Source organism: Tinamus guttatus, unplaced genomic scaffold (genome assembly GCF_059628265.1).
Source record: "Tinamus guttatus ecotype Peru unplaced genomic scaffold, ASM5962826v1 Tinamus_guttatus_pri_ptg000384l, whole genome shotgun sequence".
Taxonomy (NCBI): Eukaryota; Metazoa; Chordata; class Aves; order Tinamiformes; family Tinamidae; genus Tinamus; species Tinamus guttatus.
Window position 1 is genome coordinate 3,682,285 of NW_028288918.1, and position 21,387 is coordinate 3,703,671.

Genomic DNA, 21,387 nt, shown 5'->3' on the forward strand with positions numbered 1-21,387 from the left:
ATTTGGCAGAGAAACCGAGAATTCAGTGCATTAGATTCAGTGCATCAAGACACTGATGGATTGAAATCAGCATTAGTTATAACTCTACTTACCACAAGATGATGGTTTATTTTTCTTAATTTTAAAGTTTCATTTTTTTCTTAGCAAAAGTTCATAAAATTCACTTTAAGTAAAATTTTTGTATAAGAGCTAGTATAATGTTAATTCCTATACTTTTTTTTAAAGAAATTCACAAATAGTGGTAAAGTGAGTATATTTATGCAACCTCATGATACTGACTGACGTGGAGATTTCTAAGATTTCATGTTAGATCAGAGTCTGTGCTAAAGGTTTCAGATAGGTACAGTAGTAGTTCTTTTATATTAGGACAAAAGCAGTGTTCTTAAGGATGTTTATGTTTTGCTTTTAAACTGTTCAATAAGATTGAAACATTGTTACGAAATCAGTAGTAGAAAATGTTTTCCAAGCATTTCCAGTCAAATTTACTATTCTCCTACGCTCATCTTCCAAAACTGTACTTTATAAATTATTCAGTGATCATGTATTATTCAGAGAGGTTTGTTCATTACTTGTTACTGTAAATGGAATGAGTTAGTTTGTGAAGAGCACCAAAATTCATCTTGATTGCCAACAAAATTCTAAAAATATCTCACTTTAAAGTGTGGAAAGGCGATCTTCAAACTGACAACTGGTGGGAGAGAAACTCAGGAACATCTTTTAGTTACCTGGAAAGAGCTAAGCAATGGATTCATGGACAATATGTAGGAAAGGAGAGTTCTGTACTTCTGGATTTAAATTTTCAGAGAACACTATAGCGCTCCAAGGAAAGCTGCAAGAGTGCTCAGCATTTTCATCAGGTTTGTGCAGAATAGCAGAAAAGTAGTCCAGATGCATAGTGGCACTGATCAGAGCTATCGAAGCTTGTATCCAGACCTAGGCACAGTTCTCTTGCTAAAAATGTCGAAAGATTAATAATAGGATATGGAAAATCGAGGAATGTAGCTGGTACTCAAAATAATTCAAATGTGGCTTTGTTCTGTGAAGAAGTCTTTTTACTCTTAAGAGCTGCCGTAGGTGACGCTCTCAGCATAAATGAATAAATCGAGTTAGTTTATGAAGCTTCCAGGAGTGCCCTCTACTGGTATCAGCTGACATAAAGGCTGAGATTGAATGCAGTAACTGAATCACTTTTCCAACTTGCTTGTTGCATCCTTAGCATAGGTCTAGACTACACGTGCATTTGTGTGTGCATATATAAGTTTGTGTGCTTATTTTAATGGATTTTTAACTTAACTCAATTTTAAAATGTGTACAGTTTTTGCATGCCTGGTGCTGATAACCCTAAGGTTTGCACAAGACTTCTTGAATTTGCATTCATCAGTACCTCAAGTCTTTAATGCAAGTACATCACACACACCTTTTCAGTTACTGTAGAAGTCTTTTATGCGATCATGATACTACTAAATTTTTAGTCTGTAAATGCACTGAATATTCCGGGTTTTTTGGGGAGGGTGGGTTGTTCTTTTTTTTAATGAGACTGACTCTTGCTCTTGCAGCCTCAATTAGTCAAAGAATCTTAGGGAACATTTTTATTCTAAGTTCAACGTTGTACCTGATTCTGTCACTGCTGTACAGTGCAATGCGTAGCTAGCATAGCACGCCCCTCTCTGTGCGATATTTAGGTGTGTTTATGAGATTGACCAAGACAGAAAAAATACTGGAAAAAGCTATGGAAAAACATCCTGATGTGATGATGGCCTGCTGCTGTTTTGCAGTATAGAATCACAGTTTGCTGGGTTTGATACCCTGACACCAGATGCTCAAATAACTGGCCTGGGAAAATCTTCCTCCTGCTTAAATGGACATGCATTTCCTTTGGTCACCGGACTTTCATAGTTATTGTCAGTATTGTACCCTGTGATAACAGATTTCTGCAGTTTCTTTTGTATGGGGAAAGTCTGTGGAACCTTAAAGCTTCATCGTGTAAAAGACTGCTGGCTTTGATACAATGTCCCTGATTTCTTTTGAGAGAAATAATTCAGGTGGATTCCAGTAGCAATGTCGATACAGAAAGGTAGCAGTAAGATAAGCTGGTAGTAATTACTTAGAGAACATCTGAGAGTTCCTGTAGTTTGCAACCCATTTTTTCTTGATGATCCTGACCATGTTGGCTGTCTAGATGTCCTGCAAAGTCTGCTTTTTCTCCTTCAGTCTTTGGTAGAGAGGAAAAAGAAAAAGTGTTGAGACTGAAGCTGACAGAAGTTATAATTAACGTTCTTGCAAGTGCCTTGTTAAGTTTCATTTATAAAGTGTGATTTTGTAACTCTCTCCTTGTCCCATCAAGCAATGAGCATTTAGATATAAATCTACCTGAAGCTACTTAAAGAGCAAAGGAGCATGGTTAAGCTACATCCAACTTCTCTGGTAGACAAATGGTAGCCTAATTGTTGCCTAGAGACTTAAAAAGTAATATACCTGACTCTTCAATGTTATACTCTCCAGATTTATCAGAAGTTATCAGGATAGTACAAGCAATTAGGGAGAATAGGAATGAGGTACCAATTAGTGATATAGTGTCTTTGCTGCCACAGTTTCCAAGTGCCTTCAGGAAGGCTCTGAGGTGTAAACTATCTTCTTGACCTCTGCACTCTGGAAACACTAAACTACTTTTTTTTTTGGGGGGGGTGGGTTACAATTTAAAAAGCAATTTGATTTGGATTTTTGTATAATTACAACATTTATTATGTGTTAAACATTATTCCAGAGAATTTTGTATAAGATGATAAGATTTGAGATTTATAAATGAAATAGATAGCGAAATACTGACATTTTTGGAGAATTTTTATGCAGTGGTTTTAGCTGTCTTAAACTCTTTTTTTCCCAACTTTCTGTCTACAGTATGGATGGAGCAGATCTGTGTTTTGAAATTGTGAAGAGAGCAGATGCTGGATTTGTGTACAGTGAGGCTGTAGCCAGGTATGTATTATAATTTTAGCTAATCCCACAGAAGGAATAGAAGAGAAAGGAATATATTGTTACCCAGTCTGGTATCTAGAAGCGAAAGTATTATAAATATTCCTGTTTCCCTGGTCCAATTATGACAGTAATTAGCATAATTAAAAGTAGAATTCCAGAGCATTTTGTTACTTATTACGTGTGTATTTGGATGGAATTATTGAAGAAAATACTACTAATACTATTTCACATTCAGTATTCCATTTTCTGTATTTGCCTTTTAATGGATCTATCACTCCTGATAGGAGTGAATTTTATTGGTCTTGCTAGGTTGAGGCTGTTGTGTTTTGTTATTGTTATTTTGTGTTTTCTTGGGGGGGTGGGGGGAGAGGAACCCATTAAATGATTATTTTTAGTTCCATTAAGTATCACTAGAACTCAGACTTGGTGCTTATTTCCTTTCAGGCAGATCGATTTTTTTATCATCCGATACTACATTAGATGAGATTCCATGCATACATGTAGGGAAAATAAGTACTTGTGCTTTTCAATGAGGGAGCTCAGAAGAAGCCATGTGTTGCATCCTTCTAGAAGGAGTGGGAGTTACGTTAAAGGATGCAGCTGAGAGACTTATTAAATCATAGCAAAGAAAATCCTGTGAGAGAATTTGTATATGATCAGATCAAATTAACACTTTGAGAAAACACTTGCCCTGTTTTCACTGAAAATGCCGGGTTCTCCTTTACACACCACTAACACCCGAGTGCATCTATGATGTATGGATGTATGAAAAATCAATTTATTCCTCTAGTTATGCCATATGCTATTCTTATAGAAGATAGTGTCATTAATTTTGCTGGTGAAGAATATGTTATGTCAGAAATGAGAATGCTAGGAAATTCCATTTACACTTTTGAGGAGTCAGGGGAGGGTGGTTGAACACTGAAGAAATTTGCTCAGAGAGGTTGTGGAGTCTCCATCCTTGGAGACAGACAGAACCCAAGCAGGCATGGTCCTGGGCAAGCTGCTCTAGTTGACCTTGATTTTGAGCAAGAGGGTTGGACTAGATAATCTCCAGAGAATGCTTGTACCCTTGATGATTTTTCCCCGGGAACTCTGCCGTCATAAAAATACTGTATAATAAAATTGTTGTAATAGAAGCTATTATGCTTTTTACTTTCATTATGAGTTTTGCCATTATCATTTAGATAGTAATTTTTTGTATCATTCCTTCTTCATTTAAATATTTTCTGTGTATCATTCAACAACCACAGTTTTGTCATTTTTCCGGAATTGGGAATAAGTGATTTTCACAGTTTAAAAAAAAAGCCCTTTAACACCTTATCTTTTCTCAAAATAACTTTTGTTTTATAGTAAATGTGTAAATTTTCCATTTTAAAATCTATTGTGTCATTCAAAGTGAAAATTAGGATTGTTTATAGGTTTTTTTAATACAAAATTTATTTTGTCCAGAAACAAAACCTTTTTACCAGAATACTTTCCTGTGCACGTGCCTTAGTGGCCCAATGACAGTTTACTGTACATGGTAGAAGAGTGTCAACAAGGGAAGTAGAGAAATGATCCTAATAGAGCCAGTTGTCTGTTGGGGGCTTCTTTCGATATAGGGGGAGAAAGAAGTTGGTCTTTCATCTGCCTCAGGCAAGTCAAAATATTGTTTCTTTGCTTCTGTAGTCATAGTCATTTTTTCCTATCTATGCTTCATTATAAAAACAAAAAATTGAGAGTTCCTGGGTTGTCATGTGAACAAAATTGCTGAGTATTTCAAACCTTTACCTAATAGAAAATGAAAATGTTGTTCCCTATATTCCCTCAGCTTCAGTCAGAGTAGGCCTGGAACTTCAAATTTTTGTAATTCATTATTATAAACATAGCCCCCGTGCTAGCAGTAGTTAAGTGTATTTTTAACAGGAGGTTGGTCAGTTAGACAGACTTTTAATTGGTTTGTAGTATGTGTATAATAAGTTTTCCTGCAGGTTTGTCATGTATGATGTGTTTGCTTTTCACAGTCATTACATGAGACAGATATTGGAAGCTCTGCGTTACTGTCATGATAATAACATAATTCACAGGGATGTGAAGGTAAGGCTTTTTTTTTTTTTTTTTCCCCTCACCACAATAATACAAGCTACCCAAATTTGGGTAACTTTTGTAATGTAGAGGGACATGGGAATAGTATTTATGGGAACTCTAATGTGTGTGCTTGCTCTTAAATGTGTCTTAATGTTGCCTATGGCTAATACTGTCAAGATGGAGTATTTAGGAGGTACATATGCATTTGACTGCAGCTTTCTTTGAAAGTCAATTTGTTTCCTAAATTTTGAATGTTTGTATGATATCTGCTTATGTTTTTTTTTCCTTTGCTATAATTTAACTGCATAAGTTAAACTGGTATTCGTGGATTAATGACATCATTTTGACTGCATAATGACAAAATTCAGCCACACCAAACCTTCAGAGAGATTTATTAATGCTTAAATGCTACAATATTCATGGTATTACCTACTTCTGCCAACAGTTTCCAGACATTTGTTACAACAAAAACTTGTATAATACAATTGAGTTTGGGAGGAGAAGTACAGTTTTTATGAAGTCTGTGTACATAGAATCTTTGGAGTTTGCAACTTTTATATATATATGTTCATGGTATTAGCTTATCCTAAAGTACTGTCACATTAAACAAGTGGAAGTTTTAATCTAGTCACTTGGGTTTTGACTCTCCTTAATTTGAGTACATATTCTCTGTAATTTTATTCACTAAGACCTTGGTTACCTTAAGAGTTTGTTTCTATCCAGATTGAGTCAAGTGCTTTATAGCAATTAATGAAACATCTAACAAGGACTGATGGTGCAGGCTGAGGTTCCAGTGAGCAGAGAGGACGGAGAGGGAGAGGTGACTCCGTGCACCCTCCAGGTGATCCTCGTGGGCATCGAACCCATGGGTTACTTTTAAGCAGTTGTTTGGTCTCAGGTATGCAGGCATTGTAGGCCTTTCACCAATTCCTTTTTTCTTTCCTTTTTTTTTTCTCATTTTCCTCCAAGCAAAGAAAACTATTCTGCATAGTAGAGTTTTGTTTTAAGTTTGTTTGATATCTTAAAAGTTTGATGCAGCAAGAGTTTCTAAAAGTGTCATCTTAGTCACTTACTGTTTTGTCTTGAAGGTTCTATATTCTAGTTTACTTAGGACACCTATGACCCTCCTTGAGAATTTTAGACTGAACGAAATCTTTGTATTGCTTTGGTATGCTGAAAGTTACATCTGTTTTTGTTGGACTCTGTTCTTCAACAACAATAAAATTCCGTGCCAATGGCCTCATTCAATAGAACAGGAATTGTGCAGCCTCTCCAGACTTAAACTTTAAAAACAATGTCTGTTTGATTGTTTTTATTAAAAGCATTATTATTTTGGAAATAAAACCATTTAATTACAGTGAGTTATGAATTTTTAATCTTCCTGTCTGAAGTGAGTGTGACTTGATAGATATAGAGACACATTAACACACATCAGATGATTTTTGTTCTTGGCAAAAGCTGCGTAGAAATACTATAGCCATAGGTTTGAGTGTAGAGCATTAAGTTAATTGCAGTATCCCAGCTGTAGGTGTCACTGTGGATGTTGTTTTAAAAGGAAAGAGTCTAACTGACCAATTATCTAAGTAGGTGAAAGGAGTTAAATTAGGAATACTTCAGTCTGCTGTAGTCTGATGCCAGAGACTTCACCAGACTTCTGTAAGTACAAGATCTACTAGAGCCTTGGGAACACTGTGTCCGCAGCCGATATGGTCTGCTCCTGTATGGTCTTAGCCTTACCTCCTGTGCCAGAGCCAAAACATGAAACACTTGCTCAAGATGGTTTCTGCTTACTTTAATTTTCTTAAGTTATCTGTGAAAACAGTCACTTTTTGAGCAACTCTACCTTTGCTTCATCTTCACGTGGAACTTCACTGCTTGGAACTTGCATCTTATTATAACTAAAGCAGAGAATGCTAGTGCAGGAGGTTGGAAAACTCAAGGCCAATGTTTTTCAGAACCATGAATCTCAGAAACATTTTCCTCTGACTACATTTTACTCCTAGTATGCCAACTTGATAAAACATGATTCAGCCATTCTCTTTATTCTTTCAAGGCCTTGCTATATCCAACAGAGAGCTTCAAAAAGTAGCAACACTGAAATGGTCTTTTTTGGTACAAAATGTTCTTACAGAATAGTTTGCATGTAGAATTGTGCTTATGTAAAAGAACAAAAAAGGGGAGTAGGAATAATGTGTCTGAAATGAAACGTCTTCAGGGAAAAGGAAAAGCAGTAACTGTAAGATATATCACTAATTATTGAGCTTCCTTAAGTTCTACACTGTATAGAATGAAGAATCCTTATGGTTGGGAAGACCTTCAAGATCATCAAGTCCAACCATAAGCCCATCACTCCCAGGCCTGCCAAGCCGTGTCCCTACGCGCCTCATCTGCACGTTTCTTGAGCACTGCCAGGGATGGTGACTCCACCCCTTCCCTGGGCAGACTGTTCCAATGCTTGACTACTCTTTCTGTGTAGAATTTTTTCCTAGTAGAATTATTTGATAATTATTTGAAAAGATGAAAGTAGTGTTCTTGGTGTGAATAAGTGGGTTTCCATGTTTCCAGGTCTTGTGATGCTTAATGTGGTGTTTTTCTCACAGCCACATTTGGTCAGTACTGAATGTTTTGAGTTGTTAGATTCTTAGTGTCAGGGGAAACGTTTTTATCTTGTCTTGACAATATAAATGATTCAGAAGAATTTAATCACATCAAGAGCTTCAGTGGCTGTTTTTTTATCCTTTTCTCACACCAGATGATAGTGGGTCATGTGATTTCCGTGTAGTTTGAGAGCTTGTATGTGTTCATGTGATGAATAAAATAACTGATGTGCAGTTGTCAATCAAGCTTGTTTACTAAATATAAGCCTACAAGACTTTAATTGTAAGTTTATTTCAGTAGGCACAAAAGTTTGTTTCCAACGTGTGATCAGCTGAGTGGATAAAACTGCTAAAGCATAAATGCAGATCCTGCATTTTCTGTTTTTAAGATTCAGTTCAGTGTAAAAACACTTTTTTCCAGAGAGTAGGACTAAACAGTAGGCACTGTTTTGTGTCATGTGCAAATCTCAGTCTACGTGATCTGAGACTTGATCTGCCAGTAGATTTACATGCTGATTTATGTGTTAGATGTAACTGAATTAAGCATGCAAGTTCTCAGAGCGCATTCAGTCCACTCTATCTTTAGTCTAAACTAATTGTGGTCAGACACCTACGTTTTTGCCAGCAAAGTTCAAGGCTCCTACATGTCTGCTTTTGGGTATATCTAGAAACTGAGTAAGGCTTGTATGTGGTAGGCAAGCCACACGCATGTATATATTTATCTGTGTGCTTGTGAATGCAAACATATATTCAAACATATTTCCAGTAGCCTGAATAGAAACTATAATTTAATACCCTTTCTCTTTTCAATCTTCGAATGACAAAATGGGCACCTTCTGGGGGCAAATAGTAACACTTTGGCCTTTTTTTGTGTGTTCTCTAGAAGTTATTAGTCTTTCGGATAAAGTAGGCATCTGATTTATGTAGATTTTGTTATATACCCAATTGTTAAAAGAAATTGAGGTTTCAGAATAAATGGCAGAAATAGAATAAGGGTTTCCAGTCTAGTTTTGATGCATCTTCTTCTGAATATTCCTTCTAGCCTAATCCTCACATACTGTGTTTTACTGAGAAACGTTCCCTTGTTCAACAGAGAAGTTAAAAGAGGCCCCAAGAGTTAAGGTATCCACTATTTTTCTTTAACTCCATATTCTAGGCATGTTTGGCCTAGATTTTTGTTTTCCCTCCCCTAGAAATGAATTTTGCTTATTTTGCTTATGTAATTTACAAGTCACTTGCTAGCTTTGAGTGAGCGTAGGGATGTCTGAGCAGTGCCAGAAGTTTTAGCATGAGCTGTGTTTTGCTGAAGTATTTCTCTGCTTCGTGGGATTTTTTTTGTCCCTGAACTATTCTTCAAACCCTGGAGCCATATATTACATGACTCTTAGTTTCTCAAATTGCCTGTGCTGTGTAAAAGCTTTTCAGCAGTTAAGAAAAAAAAAAGAAAAAGAAAAATTGTGATGCAGGTCAAAAATTTGAAGGATATATCATACAAGAAAAGAAGTAAAAGTATATGTCATTTCATCATCCTAAATAGGAATTATGGAGTTCTTTAAGAATCCATTAGAAAAGTTGCATTTGACTGCTAATTTCTGAAGTTTTGCCCATCTTCTTCTCTTTTCCATAATTTCAGCACTGGGGAAAAAGTGCCCGTGGCTAGGAAAGTGAAGAAAGATGATGTGAGCCTGTGCTACCACTAGCCACTCTGTATTGAGAATTGCCTCCTCGGGCACCCTGCTGAGATACCCTGTGAACAGCACTCATTGTAAAATGAACTTAAGGATGGACAGATGTCACAGGTGCTCGTTTGCACTTGTGCAACATAGAAGCACAATGATTCTAAGCTGTTTTGCTTACCCAAACGTCTAGAAGCAATAATCTAGCAACAGCGTGCTGTCATGAGACCTTAAACTGCTCGCTTTAATCCCAGTTTAAGGATCTTGCCATTGGCTGTAATCGAAAGTTCCACAGGAACTTGGGGAAAATTTTCTTAACAGTGAGGGTGACAGAGCACTGGAACAGGCTGCCCAGAGAGGTTGTGGAGTCTCCTTCTCTGGAGATCTTCCAAACCCACTTGGACGCAGTCCTGTGCCACGTGCTCTACGTGTCCCTGCGTGTGCAGGGGGGTTGGGCTAGATGACCTCTAGAGGTCCCTTCCAACCTTAAGGATTCTGTGATTCTATGATAAATGGCCTGGATTAAAGTGTTGTTTTGAACAAAAAAAATATTTTTTTGAATTAACCTGTGTTAATTTACCTTTGAGGTGAGAATTATATGTCACTTATATGAATACAGCGTACTGAGCACACAGAGGCTGTGCACCAATAATGTAACCACTGCTGAAGCTGTTCATTAAATATAAATACCATGGGTAAGATTCAAGGGAAAATAAAGATTTCCTGACCAACCTACAGAGCACATAAAATGTGCTTTTCTTGAGCACTAATTCAAGTACTTCTGCTACGCTACGATCTCTGGATCCTTCATCCATCTGCCAATGCAGGTTGGTAGTTGCCATCAAAACTTTCTGTTCTGAGTCATCCTGTCACAGATTTAATTTCCATTTTTTTATTAAGTCTCTGGTGAATAGTTTAGCCAGTCCAGAGAAAAAGCATCGGTGTTTTTTTTCTGTCCTGTTCTTTGATGTGATGGAAGCCACTGTCTGAGAGCTGGGAATGATGAGAGCGAGCTGTGCTCCACTTCAGCCAGTTCCCTGACTATTTAGATAGAAAACACTGTTTATAGGTAAAATAGAACATATGTTTTTGCTTTGCATGGATAAAATGATAGTACACAGTTGAGTACATAAACTACTTGGATTCATTTGGATGCACATGTAGGATTTATGTATGATGTTGATGTAGTAAGCAAGATCACTTGAAAATAATACAAGTAGTATTTTCTTCATTTTATTTAAATACTTATTTCACAGAGAAGTCTTGATATAGACAGCTAAAATGAGTTTATTGATAGTCATATTCCACTGGCGTTTTTCCATCTTTTTTCCTAGTTGGGGGCGTCTCTTCAGTAAAAATATCAGCTGTAGGTTTGTGGTGTTTGGGTGTGGATTTTCTAAACAGGCTATACAGACTTTTCTTAAATGTTTTATCTAGCAAAAGAGTTATAAGTGGATCTAAGCTACTCTTAGCAGCAGCAAGACAAGTAAGGAAATTTTTAATTTCCACTAGATCGTTTAACCTTTGGCAGTCTTTATTTGTAAGCAGAACATAAAAAAATGGCCTGAAAGCGTGGTATGGAAGAAAGCAGACAGTTAATATTATCTGAATGATGAGAATGTTTCTCTTGACTGTCTTGTAAATTAGATGTTTCTTGCTAATACAGGTGTTTTTTTGTATTTTACTCAGATGTCTGGTGAGTGAATAGTATGATATCAATACTGTTATAAAAGATACAAAAAAACATGCAGTAGCAACAGAAGCTGCAATCTTTGTGGTATATTCACCAGATTCTACCTTGATATTATAGCAGTTGTGAAATTCTTGCCCAGGCTTTGCTTCGGCATCATACGTTATAGCGATTACAGTTACACACAGCACAGTAATCCAGATAGTGATACACAAGTTTCTAGCGAATTTTGGCTGACGAAACTTTTCGAGTACAAATCTGTAAAAGCTTTTATTAACTGTCTGAGAGAACTGCGTGAAGTCATTGCTTTTCTTCAGTGTTGCATACTGACTTAGAGCCGTCGAACATAAAATGGTAATGGTCACATACATGTTGACGTGCATAACGACAGTTCCAGGGTGATTCGCTATTCTGCATATGGCAGAGTCATACGGCCATTGAAACCCTCTTGCAAAGTAGGCAGCCAGAAAAGGCATAGTACTGCATATGAGTAAATTGGCAGCAACAAGATTTGCCAGGTAAATGTATTGTGTTCTTTTTTGTGTTGTAGGTATTTTCCTTGAAAATATCCAAGCAGAGAGAATATTTCCCAAAGTGCCGGTAGTAAATAGGATGGAGTAGATAACTGGTAGAGCTACGGTAGTAGCTAACGATGGCTGAAGACATGTTGAATTTCTCATTTATGCCAGTTTTCCTTGAATGAACGGGCAGAGCTGAAACAGAATTGAACGAATTATTCTTCTGTAATATGCATCTAGTTTCTCTTTTAATCATTATTCTTATTTTAACTGTTCCCTTTTCTCCCCAACTCCCCGACTTTTCAGTATTACTGAGTCCTGTGTGGCTGTCTTCAATTTGCATGATGTTACTGCTTGGGCATTTTCTCATTGACAGATTTTACAGAAAAAAAGCTCACCCATATCAAAACCCCCAGATTTTATATGCGTGCAGTCTGATAACATAGATGAGGAAGCAGATGGTTTAAGCTGAGGCATGAGAATGTCTTGTGTGGTCTCACTTTTTCTTAATCTTTTTGAACATCTGTAACCTGCTTCAGAAAATACTTCTCAACCTTTTTAAGTTAAATATGCAAAACAAATGCAAAATATTACTGTAACTGCAGATACAGAGTATTCCCTGCCTTCATTTAAGTAAGAAGTACAATTATATGTGAATCTGAAGTCTGGCTACATACATTTATTTTGTGCAGACTGTAAACACCATCAGAATCTAATGACACTTTGTTCAAGCTATATTCTTAGATATATACATTTTGCATAAACAATCTAGTCTCCATTTCTAAGCATATTAAGTGATTCCTGAAAAATAGAAATATATTTTCCATGTTCAGTTTTCAGTTTATTCTTAATTTATGGGCTGTAAATAAGAAATTAAATTAATTTGGTGTTTAAAGCTCTTTTTAATGACTGCATAGAAAAAATAAGATTTCAGTTTACTAACCTGTGGTGAAGATAGATTGTCTTCTTGTACAGATAAAAATTTAGTGACATGTATCCTACTGAGGTTTTATTCCATATAAAAGCATATGTATAAAATTCTAAGGGATTCTTATAAATTGATAATACTCTTTTTTTTGAGGCAGTTACAAGAAATGAACTCAAATACTAAAGAGCATTCTGTATAACTATGATAAAAAATTCACCAACTAGATTAGCCAAATATACACGCACACTGATTAAATTGTCTGTGTTTTACAATTTGAAAATTAACAATTTTATAGTTGTTTAATCTGAGTGTAAGTCTCATTCAGATGGTTGAACCAAAACTTAGTACACTTTTTATCCCAGTGAGTTAAGCTCACAAACTAGCTGTTAGATTTAGTTATTTAGAAATCCAGTGCTTATTTCTGTGGCACAAAATGGCCCCATTTTGTCAGGTGAAACAAGGAAATACAAATTTAACCTTACCTATACAAGCTGCAAGCACCTTCCTTTGCAGGGAGGAAGTATCTCTGTTTGAAGCAATTCCTTTATATCTCCGCTGCTGCAATGAAAAGGATAATATTTATTTAAATCTGGAAACTACATTTAAGTACCTGTCCATCATAGGTAGGTTTTCAGAATTTATACCTTTCATTTACAGAGTCAGCAAGCAGCTAAGCATTGCAAGTTCAAACCTAAAGATGTGATCTGCATAACAAAGACTTTGAAATTAGATCCACATGTAACTCCATTAGAAGAATGAAGAGAAGGAGGTAGTGTGGAAGAGTGATCCTACCAGCCTTTTGCTTAAGAAGCTATAGCACAGAAAGAGCTTGCAGGGTTTTACAGGGCTTTCCACATTTGGGGGTGGAGGAATAGACACTGTCGTTCTCTTTAAGACCGCCCACTTCCCAGAATGGAGAAGAAAAACGTGTTTTATGAGTGAAAGCTGCCTTCGGGGCTGTTTGACTTCACAAAGGCAATTGGCTGTTCCTGTGAAGCCCACCTGTAATGCATTAGTACCCATATCCTCATTTAGGGTTTAAAATGACCAAATGAATAGATTACATATGTCTAGTTAGGTGATGCATTTTGTGGAAGCAGTTTACAGCTAGAATTACCAGTCAGCTGGGGAAAGCTCAGTGTCTTTCTGCCCAAAGAAACTAATATTCTGCACAAATCATCCAGGAGTCTGCACAAGGCAGCCTTCCCACTCCATGAGAAAGGTTTAATCACAGATCAAGCTCTGTTTTGCAGAGCTTAAGACTTGATTTTTTTGTTTGTTTGTTTTTCTGTCCGAAATGTCTGTGGTTGTGACGTGTGGCTTCTCATCAGCTATAAATAAATTCCTTGGTGAGAACAGAGAAGATATCATATAAAAACTTCTGCAGTATTGGGGAGATCCATTTTTTGTCAGTTTTGTCTTACGTGTATTCACATTTTGCCTATATGTATTCACAGTGAGAATACACTTTAGTGATTTACTGTGAATTTTATTGTTTGGTTTCTTTTTTGTATATATTTTTTTCTTTTAAAATGGTGGACATGGATGCAGGCCCCCTACTTAGGCTAAAAAAATTTAAAATGAGGGAAACTTATTGTGGCATATTAGTAATTAGTTTGTAATACTGCAGTTAGTTTGTGTGCACTTTATGCCTGGTTCCTCTTGGGCTTAGTTACACTTTGAGGGATACTGGCTGTGTGTATTTTCTTTCTTTCTCTTTTGAATGCATGTTTATATTTAAAAGTTGTTCTAGTGGAATCTTTGAATTCAGAAACAAGAAAACCATGAGTTATGTTCACAGAATCTTAAATACTACAGGCTATAACGAACTGACTAATAATAAACCCCTCTGGTAACTATAAATGCTCACACTATTTTTGGCCTCTGGGTATGCAATCCTCTTAGAAAACATTCAGAGTGTATTGTTATTCAGTGGGTTATAACCTGTAGTATTTTAAGATTCTGTGACCATAATTTATGGCATGGAAGGAGATAGTGCTCAAGTTTTTTCTAAATTATCGTATGGTGATAGATTTTTACATTGAATTATAATCTATTATACTTGTTTTGGTTACATCTGGTAATATAGATGGTAAAGGAATGGAATGTTATAAATGAAAGAAGGCAAAACAGAAGTATATTTTTGATCCAAGTAGTAAGTACCTTCACTGAATATTCTTTTAGTGGCCTGTTTCCATTTTCCTAGCTTAGAAATAGTTTATTTAAATACTTTAAATATGGTGATATTCAAACGGTACAAATGTGTCATTTATGCAATTTATTCTAAGTTGTCCATAATGACTCCACATGCACTCTTTTACCTTAGTATTGTACCTGTGGCTTCTGTTCTTTGGCTGTTATAACATGAGCAAAGGTGAATGTTTCACAGGTTCCAGGTAGTCTTTTACAGAGACACAACTAAACAATGCATTTCAAATTGGAGAATTTGGGATAAATTAAAAAAAAAAACATTTTTTTTAATGTGGCAGGTCTTTAATGCTAAATACTGCATACATTTTTGTTTTTCCCAGTGAAATTCATTGTGTGGCCTCCAGAGGTCTCCTTTGCTGTACTTGGTTTTTTCTTTAGAAAAAAAGCGGATCTATATTCATCACATTAAAAGTAAACATTATTTTTAGAATCTATTTTTATATGAAAACCATATTGATCATTATAAACAAATGGGAATCTTTTACTATGCTTTGCTCTACCATGTGTCTTCATTTTTTCAAATTAACTATATTTCTGTGTAACAGCGTTTTGATTTTTTCCCATATATTTCTTAAGCTTTTGTGAAAATGTGAGAAAACATCTTTTTAAATGGCAATAGTACTGGTTTCATATTTACATTCAATAATACTGGTTTGTAAAACCGAACATTTTACTTTCAAAGCTGGGACAGGTTTTGTTGTTGTTGTTGTTGTTGTTTTTAAGGGAAAGGAAAGAAAAACCTTGCAGATTAAATATGGTAATATAGTAGATAACAGCATTCGAGTTTTCATTCAGTAGGTGTCATTTCCCATGTGACAATGCTGCTTAGCTTCAAATCCCTTTCTGTGCCTGTTTGTACATTTGTCCTCTAAGCATGGACGTCCACAATTGTGGAATTCTGTAATGAGTTAATTCCAGTGGTTTGATTGTTGTGGAGACTTGTGTGTCATTCTAACCATTGCTCCCAGACTCTGATGTTTAGGTCAGAGAACCGTCATCCGCTCTTGCATGCCATACCTGACTTCATAGACCTGCTGTGTCCTCCTTCAAGTTTTAATTTCTGAGGTGAAGAGTTGTTGTAGTTGATGTATTCTTGTGTAGAATCTGTATCATGCATTCTCAGATGGCACAAGGATGACTTCTCCATTCCTATTCTCATCATTTTATCAGCCTTTTTGCTGTTTGATTGCTTCTGAGTGCAGTGCTGATACCTGAAGTCTACCTAGCTTTGACTACCTTGTACTGATAAACTTTGTGATCCCGTCACTCTCACTCATTCCAGGTTGTAGTGTTTAACTTGTTCATAAACAGGTCCACGTGCAGATTCTTGGGGAACATCATGAAGTAAAACGACCACATATTTTTAGCCTTTCTTTCCATTTTTTAAATAGTTCTAAAACAAGACTTATCATCTAACAACTTAGTTTACCTTAGTAAGTTACTTTTATCTCAGGACTTCTCAGCTTCTCTGGAGAAGTAGACTGTACTTTCTAAAATTTCATTAAAAAGATTTGGGTCACATTTGCTTTTCAATGCCCACATACTGAAGCTAATTTAAGTGATAGGTTATGTGATTAATTGATTTGCTACTGAAATGCTTATAAAGCATTTTATCAGCCAGTGTGTAGACCTCTGAAAGTGTTACTTTTCAATATTTCTTCTGAGATGGTTTTTTTCTAAATGATCCAAGACTTCATCTTTTTTTAGCATCATCTCCGAAACCTGCAAAGAATAGCTGTAGTGTAGAACATATCTGATACAGATACAAATAGGTATAGGTATTTGCAGCTTTACCTTTGTGTAAAATATGTGAGAGCTTCAACCATTCAAATTTTAAATACTTTAAGCAGAATAGACTGCCTAGTGATATCTGTATGATGGGCCAGAACACAGGGGGCTTTTTTGGTTGCTTGCTTTTTGTTGTTGTCGTCCTGGGAAATACATTGCTGCTTGCTTTTGGCTTTGTATACTTCATTTGTAGCATTGAAATTCTACACTGTTACTTCCTCCAAAGAGATCTCAGTCCATTTTTGGAATTGTGTAGTGTCCATGGATAAAAATCCATGTAATGAAAATTCTTGTTTAAATGAATACATACTTAAAAAGAATTTTAGAATTTATAGTTTATCCAAGTCCTCCAGTGGCCTGGTGATCAGTGTTGTCCAATAGCCACTTTGAGTCCAGCAAAAATAGGTAAGAAAAGATTGCTGAGATAGTTTATAAATCAACAGCTTACAAGACATAGACACTATGCTAGGTTTATGCGAGCTGATGTGGCTTATTGGTGTATTGTAATGCCTTCAGGACAAGAAACATAGTGCTTGGGGAATTGTGTGTATGTGTATACTGTGTGAAGTCAAGACAGTTCCTGCTCCATTGTACATATAATAGCATGATGAGATAATGCACAAGAGATTCTGAAAAGGTATAGCACAACTTATTGTGAGAATAAATCAGAAATTGTTGTAAATCTTATTTACTTACCAAGAGACTTTTACAAAAACTAAATGTTTATAAAAATAAGTCCCTTGCAAATTAAGAAAAGCCCCACACTTTTTAAAAGTGTGCCTTTTTAAAAGCATGACAAAATACACTTGAATTTGTTGAACTTGTTTAATGTATTTTCAGTTTAACCAAATCTGCATGAAGTAAAATCACACTAAAAAGTAAGCTAAGGTTGTAACTAGCAGAGGTGAAATTTTACGTCTACTATGTTTAATGTGTTTTAACAGTAGTTTGTAAGTCCAGAATATTGTGCAGTAATAATAAGAATTTACATGTTTTCTTATAGATTTGACGTAAAAAAGTCACAAAACAGAGAAGTTTATTAATAGTCATATTAATAGTTATATCAGCCTTTGTATCCAGCTTACCTAAGACGTATTACTTGTCTGTGTTTAGAGTAATAAAAATCTTATTTTGTAGAACTAACATCTAATATCTGATTTGTTCACTTTTCTGACCTGTCATGCTAGATAGGTTGTTCTTTGTACAATCACTTCCCACTGTATCTGTACCACCACCCTCCCTTGCACGTGTGTGTGTGTCATCGTCGTACCATCCCACCCTGCTTAAATGATGGAAGTTTGAAATTTTTAGCTTTTGTCTGAATAAATAAGCCTGCTTGGTTTTACTCTGAGAGTATAAATGCATGTTGTGTTATTTTTTTACAGCGCATCAGCAGGTATCAAAGTTCATTTAGTCGTGTGAAAACAGAATTTCTCTGCCAGGGGAATGTGCAATTGAAATGAATGGCTTTGGAGGTCTCTAAGGCATTAGGCTTAAGAACTAGGCGTCTGAACAAAGGTCAGAGCTGATGCTTGAGTGATTCACAAGAGCTAATTTTCCTCTTCCACTGTAGCTGCAGTTACTAGATCTATCCAGTCAAAGTTTGAGGGATATCTTAGATTATTGAAAACGCCCTTTTATCTTCTCTCCTTTGTGACCTTTCCTAACGCCTTGCTTGCTTTTCTTGAGATATTCGACCTTGACATTCATGAGAAGATTAAAAATATAATAAAGGGCTTAGAAGGCTTGAGTATTTTAGATACGCAGTTTAATAAAACAAAGTATGTTTTCTGTCATGATAACTGAATTAATGGCTGTGTTGTTCATTGTAAGCCATGCTAAGCTGATTGTTAAGCCATGTGCGTTGTTAAATTCTCAAATACTCACCTGAAAAAAAAGTAGTTCTATAAAATGCAGTTTAAACTCTTATCTCTCTGAAAATTTTTTAGAAATAGAAATACAGGAAGTTTGTTATAAGTAACGTAACTCTCTTGAATACGACACCAAAGAATTACTTTTGCAAAATTCATATTATTTACATTCCCAGTTGGTAATATTACTATGTATGTACAAGATTCCATATATATATATGCAGGTTAAAACCACTTTGTGGAAGTCTCCCCAAAGAGTTAGTGTTCTAGATTAGTCCAGAAGAAGATACCCGAGATTACTTTCTTTATCCAAGAAAACAAAATGGGAAGCTTCCTTAAAGTTTACTACTCCGAAAGAGTCACTTCTCCTTTTTGCAAGCAGATTTCTCATTTCTCAACAGGAAGACAGAGGCAGGATTAGTAGTTGTATAGTATTGCTTGTTGTAAGTTGATGTTCTAAAATGACAAAGAGAAGCCTTTGTCCATTAACTGTAACGATCAAATCAGAGACGACTTCTTTACAGAACTTGCATAGGGAGTGATGGTAGATAATCGCTCTTGAGTATATTGTCCAAGCTGCATTTCTGAAGTACTGTCTAAATTTACACTTGAATCCCCATGAAGTCTTCTACAAATAAGTTGGAGCACAGTCTTACGCACACTTCTAGACATTAGGAAGTACATAACTGGGTCTAAGCAGCTGTTAAAAGATGAAAATATAAGCATAACCTCATTGCATTTGTGAATGATCTCCTTCCAATAGCAAGATGGATTTTGTAACTGTGAGGTAATGTAGATGAATCGGAACACATGATAAGGAACAAAACATATGGTGAAAATGATCAGCACAATGAAAGAATTCCTTGCTGTCTGGGTGTATTTTCCTGCATTAGGGAAGTTTGCTCTTTTCTTAGAAATTTTCAGAAGGTTCTTGGCAATTTTAACATATGAAAGTATCAAAAGGAAAAAAACTATCCAAAAAATGATAACAATAATATAATTTAAAATTGCTTCTGTCTTTGCCTTGTGTTTATTTCTGTAATGAAAGCACATAGTAGAATTGCTTTCTCCACTTTTAGAGAAAGATGGTGCAACCACTATTATAAATCCGGTCAGTGCAAGTGCCCATACGACGCAACAAATATATATACTTCGTGTGGTAGTTAACATTTTAGGACGCTTCACAGACTTATTTATTTTTATATAACGATCTAGACTAATTAGTCCCAACAATACTATGCTAATGTACATGTTCATATAAAAGAGAGTTCCTACAATCTTGCACAGAATCAATCCAAACTTCCAGGTGTTTTGAGTAATGTGATACAGTATTCGGAATGGAAGACAGAAGATCAGCAAAAGGTCTGCAACAGCTACATTTAGTAAGTAAACTTGGATAGAATTCCTTTTCTGATGAATGCAGAGGAAAGCAAAGAGTGCTATAATATTTCCAGCCAGTCCAATGATAAAAATAATGCTGTAAAAAAGTATTAAAGCAAGTGATAACGAGTCGTCATCAAGGGGACAGCTCCCATTTTGGATTGCTGAGAAGTTTCTGGCTAGGTTTGTTTGGTTATTCCAGATGGCTTTCCTGTATGGAGGAACGTTCAAAAAATCAGCTGAAGTTGCAGCCATCATCTGTTACGATTTTCTTTGCAGCTCTGTAGAGATGTAAAGAGGAATTATAAGAATTAATCACCAAACACTTTCATATACTTCCATGCTTTATTGCATACACAATCTGAAATAAATGCAGTAAGTAAAAGAGTGAATTAACCCGAGCTGAGCTATTGTTGTGGAATAAAGAGGACTTTAAGGCAGATCTCATAATGCAATATAATCTTAGGAAAAAAAATGCTGCTTTGGGTTTTTTTTTTTTTTGTATGAAGTGGGCAAAAAGAGATAGGTTCAGAGTACTCATGGAGATTAATTATTCTAATAACTCCTTTTTAAAACTCTGACTATCTTGCTTTGAAATAAACATTTTGCTGCAAATTGTAGAAACTGTTGCCTTTTTAGTTCATCTATAATAATTTTTAAAACATGATGTTCTGTTATTAAAATAGGCTGTTATGATCAGTGACTTTGTGGCAGTGAGAAGATTTCTTAACTGAGATGCAAAAAAAAGTGGAAGCAAAGTTAATTGAACTATTCTCAGTGTGTTGATACAAAATACATAGAAATACATCAAAAGGATACTAAACAGTACTAATTTTTGATAGATATCCAAGTCCCTCTTTCATGCAAGTCACTGGTTCTCAACTGCCAGTTGCTTTTCAGTGAAAACTCCTTGGCTGCGTAATCTGCTATGAGGAACACTGTGTGAATTCCTAATATGGTAGCTCGCTTTTAATAGTATCTTCATATAAACTTAAGCTTTTTTTCTTTTATTGACTGTTATATTTATGATCGTTCAAGAAAACTAATATTAGCTTGAATCCACATTATGGCTGTGACAGATTGTTCTTGTTTTCACAGAATTTTTGATAACAGCAAGGTAGTTTTTTGCACAGGAAGATGTAATCTTAGAAGATAAAAATCAGCCTTGACCAAAAAAATGAAAACCAAACAAATGTGGTTAAGAGAGCAGAGTAATTAAAGCTTGTCCCTTTAAAAAAAATTCTAAATATACTTTACAAATTCTTTTATCAATATGCTAAACAAACTAAGTACAGAATGCATACTAATACTAGCTAGTCTTAGTTATTTTTAAGGTTCATAAGTTTTTGTTCCCCTAATCTCTCTCTCTCTCTCAAAAAAAAAAAAAAAAAAAAAAAGATGCTCTTGGTAATCCGAGCCAAGGCTCGCAAAACAGTAAGAAGAAAAAATGTTCTTTGCCATATGCATAGAGTTCTTCGTCTGTGTACCAGGACTTAAAAATGCATATTTAAATGTGCAGTATAGCTACAGCATTAAAAAATGGCAGCATTTTAAGTAAAAAAGTCTTAAAGATTTGTTACTATGTTACTATGTATACAGAATATGAATTTTGCTGGCTGATCTTATAATTGCCTTGAGTATGTCTACTACTTAAGAAGACTCCTGCCTTAATATAATTGCTG

At 35.6% G+C, this 21,387-nt stretch overlaps 3 protein-coding genes across 10 annotated transcripts in view; 1 reads left to right on the forward strand and 2 right to left on the reverse strand.

Annotated features, from left to right (window-relative positions):
• CASK (calcium/calmodulin dependent serine protein kinase) overlaps positions 1-21,387 on the forward strand; it is a 202,038-nt gene that overhangs the window by 88,364 nt on the left and 92,287 nt on the right. For all 8 annotated transcript variants that reach the window (XM_088530692.1, XM_088530685.1, XM_088530687.1 and 5 more), the window contains exons 4-5: positions 2,899-2,976; positions 4,983-5,055. In XM_088530692.1, coding sequence (XP_088386818.1) covers positions 2,899-2,976; positions 4,983-5,055 — 151 coding nt within the window. The remainder of the gene's footprint in view (positions 1-2,898; positions 2,977-4,982; positions 5,056-21,387) is intronic.
• On the reverse strand, positions 10,607-11,715 carry GPR82 (G protein-coupled receptor 82). Its single transcript, XM_088530626.1, has one exon. It carries the CDS (start codon positions 11,687-11,689, stop codon positions 10,607-10,609), a length of 1,083 nt encoding a protein of 360 aa, XP_088386752.1. The 5' UTR covers positions 11,690-11,715.
• GPR34 (G protein-coupled receptor 34) lies at positions 18,822-19,988 on the reverse strand. The gene has a single exon (XM_010211450.2). The coding sequence runs from the start codon at positions 19,961-19,963 to the stop codon at positions 18,824-18,826; it is 1,140 nt and encodes a 379-aa protein (XP_010209752.1). The 5' UTR covers positions 19,964-19,988; the 3' UTR covers positions 18,822-18,823.